The sequence below is a fragment of the Indicator indicator genome, chromosome Z, assembly GCF_027791375.1.
Source record: "Indicator indicator isolate 239-I01 chromosome Z, UM_Iind_1.1, whole genome shotgun sequence".
Taxonomy (NCBI): domain Eukaryota; kingdom Metazoa; phylum Chordata; class Aves; order Piciformes; family Indicatoridae; genus Indicator; species Indicator indicator.
This window is the reverse complement of record NC_072053.1, coordinates 54,866,202-54,878,465: the sequence shown is the minus strand read 5'-3', so window position 1 is coordinate 54,878,465 and position 12,264 is coordinate 54,866,202. Positions and strand designations below refer to the sequence as shown.

Genomic DNA, 12,264 nt, shown 5'->3' with positions numbered 1-12,264 from the left:
ATCTTGAAAGTATCCCTTTAACTTTAGCACTTAAAAAACCCCAAAACTTTCTTCTGCCCTTTTTGTTTTACTGCCACAACATCCTTCTTTCAAGATCAAAAGCTTTAGATGAAAGCCAAGATCAAACTTAGTGCTTTAAATAGAAGCAACTTCACTATGAAGTATTAAACAAAAAAGAACTTTTAAAGAGAGGTATCACAGTAGAAAATCTTACTATAGATTTTAATTTACGCTCACAACAGGTTTACTTGAAACTTGTATCAACAATATATTTTTGTTTTGTATAGCCACAACAGACTTTCCTCTAAATGTTAGTTCTGAAACTTCCTATATATTGGCACCTGAACTGTGTGCATTTGAATGAAGAACAGAGCGTAGTTCAAAGAGAACAATTTCAACAAGAACAACAAAAGTTAATGGAAAACACAAATTACTGTAACTACCTAAACACTATTTCCTTGGATCCGTTAACAGATGAAATCGTGCATTCCCACAGAAGCTACAGGAAACACTGGTCATAGAAACAATGAAATAGATTTATACTCTAAATCCATTAGAGAATTACCCTTCCTTTACTGAAAATCGTTTGGAGAAAACCGAGGAAGTAAGTTATATGAGATCTTCAAGCCTGCAGACCCTCAGGCTAATTTGGGATGAAAATCCCTGAATATGTGAACACACAAACATGCTGTGTGTTAAAATTCAGAGGTAGCTCCTGTTTTCCTGTCAGTAGTTGCACAGGAGTGGAGAAAACTTGGTGGGAACTGTTGTTGACTTTTTGTAACGGCAGAATACCTTGTAAAGCCAACATCTGGGGGTCCCTAGTGCTGGCTGATGCACACATCATAACTTGAACACACATCTATTGTTTGATGATTGTACTGCTGCGCGAGATAAGAGCCAACATGCCCATATAGGCAGCCTGCAGAAGAAAGCAAGCAGTGAAAGGAACAGGGTGGGCCTAACAAGGGATGGTCACTGCACTGTTTACTCTATTACTTATGCTTCAATTAGATTTAACTCATGACCAGACCAGGAAATTTTGCTGTGAAAATTTGGAGGAGGAAAGAGAGAAGAGAAGAGTGAAGGGGAAAAGAGGAAAGAGGAGGGAAAGGCAGGGGAGAAAAGATGTGCATTTTTCTCTCCTACTGCAGTCCTCCAAAAGGAAGGAACTTACTTAGATAAAAGGGTGATGGAATGCCCAATTGTCTACATGACCCTCCATTAACAGTCCTGATTGCTGTTCACATGGCACTGACTGTCAAACTTCAATCCCCTCACTACAGAAATTGAGAGATTATTTCATCCCCCATTGTCCTTCTTTACTTGGGAAGACTCTTTGAGGAAGACTCTTTCAGAGACTGCTGATGGCGTGGTTTGTTCTAAGTAACGTAGACTAGGAACAAGCATTTATTCAAAACCAAGCAAGAGGATTACATATAATTTTAAAACAGAGGGTAGGAGGTAGGAGTTAGGCCCCAAATCCTAGTGAATAAATTAGGCAATGATCTACACTAGCTATTCTTCAAGTCAGACCAGATCCCAAGCATACAGCAAACTTTCAGGATTGTACATAGCCTAGAAGACAATAGAATACTTGTGCATCAGACAACTCTTTCATTATAAGTAAAACAGAAACTGGTTTTAAAGTGTTCAGACTGTGGTATTCCCTAATTCATTGAAAAATTATACTAATACACTTTCTCTGCATAAGCTGCTTATAATTTCTATTGGTCTGTGATACTCAAATGCTAAGAGATTCAGTACTGATAAACTAAGGTTGTTTTATCTAAGGTGAACATAGAAGCAGTGCCATTTTGTTGGCTTGCAAGCAGTCCTCAGATACTGGAAGGAAAAAAGTAAAAACGGAAAATACAGGAATAAAAATATTTCCTGTAAATGAATTTCAGGAAAGCTTCTGCAATCAGGGGAAATCAATAACCTCTGATTTCTAAAGATTTTATTTTCTTCTCAATTACTGAATTTTACACCATGTATACACACCCGCATTTATACATCCATATCTGTGTGGATGCCAGCAAGCACACAGAAAAGCCTGAAGATTTTACCATTATGTCATGTTTTCTCCTAGAGGATGTAGCCAACTTCACCAGTCTACAAATTGTGATTTTGTAACTTTCTACACCATCCCATGTAACATATACCAAAAGATTACCTCCCTCATAGTTTTGTTCAATGGTACTGGAACAGTATTTTCTACTTCTTAGGGCTGATGCCATCACCTCTGTCATATCAGTAATAATGCAAGATACATAACTGTTTTCTTACCACACAGATTAATGGTGGGGGAGGAGGGGAAGGAGTGTGCCATTGCAGGGAAGATCACTAATTTAAGTTAAAGTCCAGCAGGTCTAGGGAAGTTCTTCTACCTCTCTACTCTGCCCTGGTGAGACCACACATGGAATACTGCACCCAGTTGTGGGCTTCCCAGTTCAAGACAGACAGAGATCTGCTGGAGAGAATCCAACAGAGAGCCACAAGGATGATTAAGGGACTTGAGCATCTCCCCTGTGAAGAGAGACTGAGAGCCCTGGGGCTATTTAGTCTTGGGAAGACTGAGAGGGGAACTCATCAATGTGTATAAATATCTGAGGGGTGGGTGTCAAGTGGAGGGGGGCCAGGCTTTTTTGGGTGGTTCACAGTGATAAAACAGGGAACAATGGGTTCAAACTTCAGCATTAGGAGAAACTTCTTTACAGTGAGGGTGATGGAGGCTGCCCAGGCGGGTTGTGGAGTCTCCTTCTCTGGAGACTTTCAAAACCCACCAGGATGTATTCCTGTATGGACTACCCTAAGTGATCCTGCTCTGGCAGGGGGATTGGACCCGATGATCTCTTGAGGTCCCTTCCAACCTCTGATATACTGTAAGACTGTGAGACTGTGAACAATTAGCTTGGAAACTGAGAATACAATGTGCCCTTAGTCTGTGTGACCTGAAAACTGCTCTGGCAGAAGAGACCTGGCTTCCAATCTTTCATAAAAAGATTCAGAAAATGGAAATACAGAAAAATATTTTATCTAGTAGCTCCGTAGGTGACAATAATGGCTTGAAACATTCAAAGGCATTCCCCAGGGGTAAAAATGGCAAGAATTTTAATATTACTGTCATCAGAATTTGGCAGTCTAAGGAGGCAGTGGGCTACAATTGAAAATGACAAGATGGCTGATGCATCTGCATTGCAAGAAATGGTGTATCAGTGACAAATCAAAATTACTGAAAAAGAAATCCGGTCTAGAGTGTGCTCCTGTAAGAGCAGCACGTCCCACAGTTGATTTTGTGCAGTTTCCATAGGCACAGGTTTATTCACTGAATGCTGTTCTGATGCTATCCATATTTTAGGAGAGATGGAGGGAAGGGATGCCATCCAGAGGGACCTTAACAGGCTGGAGAGGTGGGCACAAGGTTCAACAAGACCAAGTGCAGGGTCCTGCATCTGGGTCGAGGCAATCCCAAGCACAAATTCAGGCTGGGCAGTGACTGGCTGGAAAGCAGCCCTGAGAGAGGGACTTGGGGGTGCTGGTGGACGAGAAGCTCAACATGAGCTGTCAGTGTGCACTTGCAGCCCAGAAGCCAACCAGATCCTGGGCTGCATCAAGAGAAGTGTGGCCAGCAGGTCAAGGCAGGTGATTCTCCCCCTCTACTCAGCTCTGGTGAGACCCCACCTGGAGTACTGCGTCCAGTTCTGGAGCCCCTATTACAAGAGGGATATGGACATGCTGGAACATGTCCAGAGAAGGGCCACCAGGATGATCAGAGGGCTGGAGCACCTCTCCTATGAGGACAGACTGAGAGGGTTGGGGCTGTTCAGACTGGAGAAGAGAAGGATCCGAGGAGACCTTATTGTGGCCTTCCAGTATCTGAAGGGGGCCTACAAGAAAGCTGGGGAGGGACTTTTTAGGCTATCAGGTAGTGACAGGACTAGGGGGAATGGAATAAAGCTGGAAGTGAGGAGATTCAGACTGGACATGAGGAAGAAGTTCTTCCCCATGAGAGTGGTGAGAGCCTGGAATAGGTTGTCCAGGGAGGTGGTTGGGGCCCCATCTCTGGAGGTGTTAAGGCCAGGCTGGATGAGGCTCTGGCCAGCCTGATGTAGTGTGAGGTGTCCCTGCCCATGGCAGGGGGGTTAGAACTAGATGATCCTTGTGGTCCCTTCCAACCCTGACTGATTCTATGATTCTATATAAACACCATAAATCCGAATGTTCTAATTCATCCAACACTCTTGTGGTATAGACACATTGCTTTCAGAGCAGCATGCTGTGTCCGACATTCTTCAATGGAGCACCTCTATAGAGGCATTATGTTGAAGTCAAACGCCCTTTCTGAACATATCTCTAAGAGACAAAAACATGATGAAACAATAACTTTGAGGATATACTTTGACTTTCATGATATGTGGCAGGAATATTTGTTTCCAAAGGGCTCATGAAAAGACATAATTCATATTCACATTAGAAACCCTGCTTTGTGGAGAAAGTTCCCAGGTAAGGGCTAATCGTTGCACCCACCTATGTGGTTTCAGATCAGATTAATAATCTGATAAAGAAAGTATGTCTAACCACATGACCATAAAATCTTTAAACAATATGCTTATTGTTTATTATTAAATAATACTAAATAATAATATTTTTTATGACTAAATAATAATAATATGTAACATAATGATACACAGTTTATGTATCACATTGCCTTATATATTATAACAGTGTTTGTAGAGTATGCTAAAATGCGTGGTTTTTTCCCTCTCAGGATTTCAGAACCTGATCTCACTATGATACAGGTGCCTCCCTGGAGCAATTGAAAGTAAATTATTGTTTTTGTATTTAGTATTGTATTTCTGCTTAAGCAATATTCTCCTGTGCCTCCATCTTTCAACACCGTCCAGACTGCAAATTACAGTACCTTCCTCCACAAGTAGCACGATAATATTTAAAAGATGCAACACTTTTTAATACAATCATGTGTGGATATAAGATCTCAGATTTCAGGTTGGTCCTGCACTCTGTCAATTTAGAAGTAATTTGAATCCAGACAGATTGAACCCACAGGACAACGACTATGGTTCAAGTTTCTGTGACACAAGAGAATCCTCTATAAAATTCACTCTAGCTCCATCCAACACCAAGCTCTTGGTACGCAGTGGATAGCTGCTGTCTGGCTAAACGACATAGAGCTTTGAAAGCTCTTTGTTGTGGAGTTTGTTGGTTTAAGTTGTGTGGGTTTTTTAAATTTTGGAGAGAAACAAAGAAAAACATGTCTGAACATGGGTACTGGACAGTCCTGTACCACTGATGTGACAAGCAGTGTCAAGAAAATGAGGCACACTGAGACAGACATTATTTCTTGTTGAAGAAATAAAATACATCTTCCAGAGGTACTGACCTCTGAGTCTTAGTGATAGTGATCTCTTGAAGCAATAAAAAATCTTTCCAACAGCTCTGATGAAGAAATATATTCAAGGCAAAAGTCTATTAGTCCTCCGGTCATGAAATACTGTAGGCCCCTATGCTAAAGGTAACAACCATAAACCAAACCATGACCTTTAATGCTAATTTTTGTATTGACCAATAGCTTTGTCAGCCAATAGACTTTTCAAACTTATTTTTCTCTGTACACCTTTATTTCAATTTATAAATTTCAGTGTGGACTCAGAAGAGAGTAGAGTGGTTACAGCATCCTGGAGAAAAATCCTTTTCTTACAGAGATGGAATGAGTAGTAGAGGAATCACTTATTTCCTTCAGTATTAAAAAAATGGTGATCATCTTCGTTCTGACTATGAAGCACTGCTAAATGAAAAGGTGATGACTGAAGTTAATATAAACCAGGAAAGAATTTAACATTGCTTATATAAGCAACTGTGAAGATGGAACAAAGACCACTGCACAAAATTCATTATTGTCTGCTCTTTAGAAAGACTTTGCCAGCTCAGTGTATTTGCAGAATGTGTGAAAAGAGTTTTGGGCTCAAAAGTGAGAGCTTCTATCCCAAACTCTAGCCTGCTGGGAATGCAACAGCAGGATCTAAACCCTTAGGATCACTTTGAGTTTCTGACTGGACTACTGTGTGAATCAGCAGGTCACAGTTTTTTGGGTCAGCATTACAGAGGGCTACAGGGACATCAGATACATGGTATGTGTTTATACACATGCATTAAATACATCTTCCCCATACAGTCATTCCTTCCAGTCACAGACATGTATTTCTAAAAGCCTATAAGCCAGGGAAAATTTCCAGGAAGTAAAAATGGGTGTTTCTTTTGAAAAACCCTACACCACTGGGGAGGGAAGGTGGCAACTTGTTGAAGTCACATAAAATGTTTACCTCAGCGTCATGCCCAACTTCTGCACTACAAGGACTTTAAATATTATTTCCCAAATAGCATGTGACTTCTTGTTGTTTCATATCCTGTGTCCAATGCACTAAAACTAGTTATGAGGGATTCCAAACTGGAGCAGTCCCAGACATTCTGAAGGCTACTCTTTCCTAATTGGTAGAGAAAAGGCTCTTTTCTTACAAGGTAGCAAAAAAATATTTTCAACTTTTATGGATTTTTTCCATTGGGTAAAGAAAACAATGGGTAAGCAAAAAATTAATTGGCTGCTAAAATTTGTGCTTTTCTTTGGATGTTTTTACAAGCAAAGGATTAAAACCAATGTTTATTGCTATGCAAGCCCAGCTGGGTCCTTATTAGGCAAGTCTCAGTTCAACATTTCTGTGTAAAAGAGGTCCTGTCGTTCCTCTCCACTGTTTCCACCTCCTGTACATGTAGGTGGGAGAGTGGGAGCTTCGGAATGTGAACTTGATCCAGCATTGATCAGCCAGGCAGCAAACTGTTGTTGTTCTTTGGATACCAAACATAACTCCCTCCTAGCAGGGATAAACTCAGTCATTCTGCACATAACACAGCTTTTGTGTTCAGCAATGCAATTAATACAAAGAGGGAGCAAGAGCAACTCCTTAAGATTTATTAAACTTAAAAGAGATTCTAATGAACAAACATGTGGAATCCAGTCCACACTTACTTCAGAAGTTGAACATTTATTTCAACTTCCTGAACAAGCTATTACCCACGAAGATTTACTATACTACTACTATTACTACTGTACCTTCGAGGTGGACACATAAAACATTGAAAGGTAGCCTGAAGAAATATAGAAAAAACATTTGTGAAAATGTGACCACAGAGGCAAGCTGATGTTTTAGCAGATCATTAAACTTAATCCAGTGATGTATCCTCCTCAGCCTTAATGCAGACTCACAGTCCCAGCTGAGAATCTCAAGGCATTTTTTTTCTGAATTATTCAATTAATGGCTAAATTAAGACTCCAAAATCACTGTTTTAAACTTCACTTTTAGAAATTAGAACAACAGAGGCACTGAAATGTTATGGGTAATGCTTTCAAACCTAATATTTAAAAATTAACATCCACATTCAAACTAGACCCCAAGTTACTTGTCACTACAAGTATGTCTCACCTGTTGCAGAATGTATTTCAATTTTGCAATAATTCACAACAGTGTTTTTCTGATTTTGAATATCTGTGGTTTTCCCCTAAAATAAGCAATCACATGCAATACAGAAGAAACTTACTCTGAGTCTTCTGAAACTATACTCTATATTCTATGCTCTATACTCTATACTCTAATCCACTCCTGAACTTGAAGAGCTCTGAAATAAATTTAGGTCCTTACTAACATTTAATGAACTAACATTTTATAGAAGCATTTTTCTTGAATTTTTTAATTATTCAATGAAAAAAAATACCACTATTGTGTCTTGAAAAGCAGTATATTAAGTAGAATTTATAGGAATGGCTAAATAAATTAAAAGGTCATTTTATGCCATAACCTTCTTTAGATCAGCACAGGATCTATGCAAATAATAACAGACTTTACAACTTATTAATAGTTTGTTACAAACAAAATACCAAATTATTCATATATTATAGTTTCTCTAGAAAGACTTGCAGATGGATAATCGTTATCTAATTGCTATCTAACAACATAGCAAGAATGTCTGTCTATGCAATTTGCCTTGCATTTTTTCTGTTCATGATTCATCTGACATTTATGCATGCAACAATACTATACACACTTCTTCATTACATTTTTGTGTTTTCCAAAATCCCATCTTCTAGGAAAATGAGATGCAATGTTAAAAGTGCAGCTGCTCATTTCAGAAAAAAACACAGCACTAATGTATTAAAAAACATTTTCCTTATTGTGCTTGGTATTATTGGAAAAGACAACCAATTTATGTTTTTAACCTATGTTCATTTAAATTTTTAAGGACTTTGAAAAGATCGTTTAATCTTCCAATCTGCAAGCTTGCTAATATCAAACACCACCATTTTTCTTAAAAGGAAGTTCCTATTCTTCAAAGTATGCTTTCCTCATACAAGAATAAGCACTTATCTTAAGGCAGCAGATGTTTTCTTAGGATTTTTTCTCAAATATCAACTTACTAGAATGCAACTGTCAAATCAGTTCTTTTCATGCTCAGATAAAAAACAAGTTCAAATGCTAAGTAGCATACTTCAGTATTTAAGCAGCAACATGTTGTGACTAGTACTACCAACTTCGAAACTATCTATCAGAGTCACTGTTAAACTTCATTAAGTAAGTAAGAAAATTAAACCTCTTCAAAGCCACTTCCCATTTTCCCCCCAAATCACATGCTTCTATGAACAGATCATTCTCACTGTCAATGTCTCCAAATCTACTGTATCTAAACAAACACAGATTTCACTTGTTCATTACAAATGTTTATGGCACTCAGGAAAATTAAATTCAGTTTTCAAATTAATCAAAACAATTTTCAATTCTTTAGTCTGCTCCTATCTTTCTTATCTATGATTTCAGAGTTTATGGTGGGACACTAATAAGGTGTGTCCTCAAAGACACACATGCAAGTAAACTATCAGAAACCTTCCATTTCTGATAGCCAGTTCAGCATCTTACAACTACAGGCGTGCAGTTTCTTCCCTATGCTTGAACCAGCTGTTCTATGACACATTGCATTTTTTATTGGGAACAGCCTTGATCAAAACATGGCATTTAGATCAAGGTCCTTTATCAAGAAATGACTGAACACCAAGATGCGTGATGGTTTGAAGGAATTGATTTAGGGACCAGAACCCCAGACACTGTCTTACTGATAGAAAGAGATGCTTTAACCCTGATGGGTGGCAAACCACAGGAAAACACAGACAGGTCGGCTCCCTAGAGGCCACTGTGACCTAAGGGAGTTATGCAGGGACCTGATAACAAGAACAAAGCAAAACTTAGGACAGAATTGTGGAATCCCTTTATCTCTTGCCTGACGTTTGCTTAAGCCTTCTGAAAAATATATGCGTCCGTGTGATACTTTCTCTCTGTAGCCAATCATGAATTTACAACTGTAGTATGGACATAGTAATGACCAATTACAAGCTGCCTTCTGATGTTATGTTAACCTGTATAAAGAAAAAGCTTTGTACAATAAATCGACACTTGGCTTGCATCAGGCCTCGTCCCGTCTCTCCATCGCAGCAATGGTTCTTACTGTCTCTTCTTTTTCTCCTTTCCAGTTAAAGCTAATTTTATTTTCAGTAATTTTACAGCAAAAGCCTAACTTTGCCATGATTTTATACCATCTTCAAACAGTTTTGAACTTTTTTCTCTGAGGGTAAAAGTTCCCAAAAAGCCTGGTAAAGCCTATAGAGAACAGTGAACATGAGCACCTCTAAAGATGTCAAGGGAAGAGTTCAAGTGTTTGGATGTAGCATAGATTCAGTGACACCACTGCTTATCTTATTGAGGTTTCCAGCTATTTTGACAATTCTGTCTGCAAACATGGTCATAGCCTCAGTTATGCTTGCATAAGTGCCTTTAGTTTTGCACATACAAAACGGGACATACAAAGCTGTTTATTAATGCTGATGCAAAAAGGAAACAAATGCAAGAGTAAAGTAAAATAAATCCCAGCGGATGCCAGTGTAGGGGATATCAGTTAGAAACTGAGCCCCAAGTGTATAATAAAAACTTTGTTCATATAAAATTGGGGGTTTTTAGGAAGATTTATACAGGGATATCTTTTGCCAGCTAATCACATATTTGGACCAAAACGAATAATCAGTGAATTCACATAGCACAGACACAACTAAGCATTTTCAGTTCACAGAATTCAGAACATTAATATTAAATGGTTTTAGTATTAAAAGCAAAAGCTGATGCCCAGTCTCAACTGCAACAGGGCTGGACACCAAAGAAATACGTTAACCTTCCAGCAGATTCATGAGCAATTCACACTATTCACAAAACATCAAAGTACAAATAGCTTAACATGGAATTACTGCTGTTACTGCAGCTTCAAAGTAATTCATATAACCACAACTGTGAACAATGCCCCTTAGATTTAGTAGAGTCCACCACTGTACTGTAAAACATACTCCTAGGTGACTACAATATTAAGCAATAGTTTTATAAGATTTGACCTTTGGTATATTTGTTGAGACGATCACAGTAGTCAAAATCTGCAACCAATAAAAGCTAAAGCTGTACAAAGATGTGGAAAGCAGTCATCATCAAAACTGTTTATTTAAAACCATACAGCTTACAAGTTCAGGTAGTGATTTAAATAACATGTAATGTAACAAGAAATGCAAGACTCCAGAAGGAACTCAGAACTGGTATTTCATTTTTACCTTTGGCATTCCGGAAGTGTCAAGCCAATTCTGGAAGATACTTTCTACAGTTAGCCCAGATCTTAGGGGAAAAAAAAAAAAGAAGAAAGAAGGAAAATTAGAAGAAACACACAAGAACACCAGTTTTCCCATATGAAAATTAACCCTTTAGAAGCTGTACAAAACCCTGAATTCCTCATATTTGCTGTACTGCTTGACATATCAGGGACGGTTGCACTAGGTGATCTCCAGAGGTCCCTTAAAACCCCTACCATTCTATGAGTTTGTCATAACACCATCAGAGATAATATAAGCAAACTAAAGATAAATTAAGTTTTGTGTGCTTAAAACTCAAAACAAATTCAGTGCTTATCACAGAATGGTAGGGGTTGGAAGGGACTTCTGGAGATCGTCTAGTCCAACTCCCCTGACAAAGAAAGTTCACCTGCAGCAGGCCACACAGGAATGCATCCAGGTGAGTTTTTAAAGTCTGCAGAGGAGTCTCCACAACTTCTCTGGATAGCCTGTTCCAGTGCTCTGTCACCCTCACTATAAAGCTTTTCCTCAAATTGAGGTGATCGTTTTGTCTTCTGGTTTGTGTCTGTTGCCCCTTGTCCTATCACTGGACACCACTGATAACGAACTGGCCCATTCTTCTTGACACTGACTCTTAAGGTATTTGTAAACATTGATATCATTTCTTCCTAGCCTTCTCTTCAGGCTAAACAGCCTCAGGTCTTTCAGCCTTTCCTCGAAGGAGAAATGTTCTATTCCCTTAAACATCCTTTTAGCCCTCCATTGGACTCTCTCCAGTAATTCCCTATTTCTCTTGAACTGGGGAGCAGAAAACTGAACACAATACTCCACATGAGGCCTCACAGGGGCAGAGTAGAGGGGCAAGAGAACCTCCCTTGACCTCTTGGATACCTTTTCTTAATGTATTGTGTTGGGTTGAAAATTCCCCCCCCCCCCCGCAACATTAACTTTGCCAGACCAGCTCATTTGGAAGCAAAGGAAAGCTGTATTCACAACCAAAACTACAATCTACAATAAAATGCAATGAATGTGTACAAAATATACAGTATTTACAATATTTACAGGTATTTACAATTAAAGAACAGCACAGGAACCCCTCTGGCCAAAGGCCAGGGGAACTGCAACAGCTTCTCCCTTCCTGCCTCCCCCTTACTCCCCTGTACAAAACGGGCAAGAGACAGAAGCAGAGACGTTAATACCAGTCAAAACAATGCAGCCAAGGTCAGTAAAGCCGGTTAGTATCTCCCAGAGCAAAGAAGCAAGAAGAGAGAGAGAGATTGTTTTGGGAACCAAATCTTATGGTAGAAATCTCTCCACTGGGATTGTTTAGAACTATCGTTATTTTCATTTTTACACCCAATAGTGATTTATTTACATTTTACTACTTTCTGTTCAAGATCTGTGAAAAAATTTTAAAGGCATAGGCTAAAACTACCACATGTATCCCAGAACAGCATTAGCCTTCTTGGCCACAAGGGTACATTGCTCTCTCATTGCTCTCATTCCTCTCTTTATGAGGATTGACAATGAAACTATAAAAT

The 12,264-nt window shown here is 39.0% G+C and overlaps 1 protein-coding gene across 1 annotated transcript in view; it reads right to left on the bottom strand.

Moving 5' to 3' along the window:
* AOPEP (aminopeptidase O (putative)) overlaps positions 1-12,264 on the bottom strand; it is a 226,758-nt gene that overhangs the window by 89,697 nt on the left and 124,797 nt on the right. Inside the window, exon 13 of the mRNA XM_054397593.1 lies at positions 10,709-10,769. Coding sequence (XP_054253568.1) covers positions 10,709-10,769 — 61 coding nt within the window. The remainder of the gene's footprint in view (positions 1-10,708; positions 10,770-12,264) is intronic.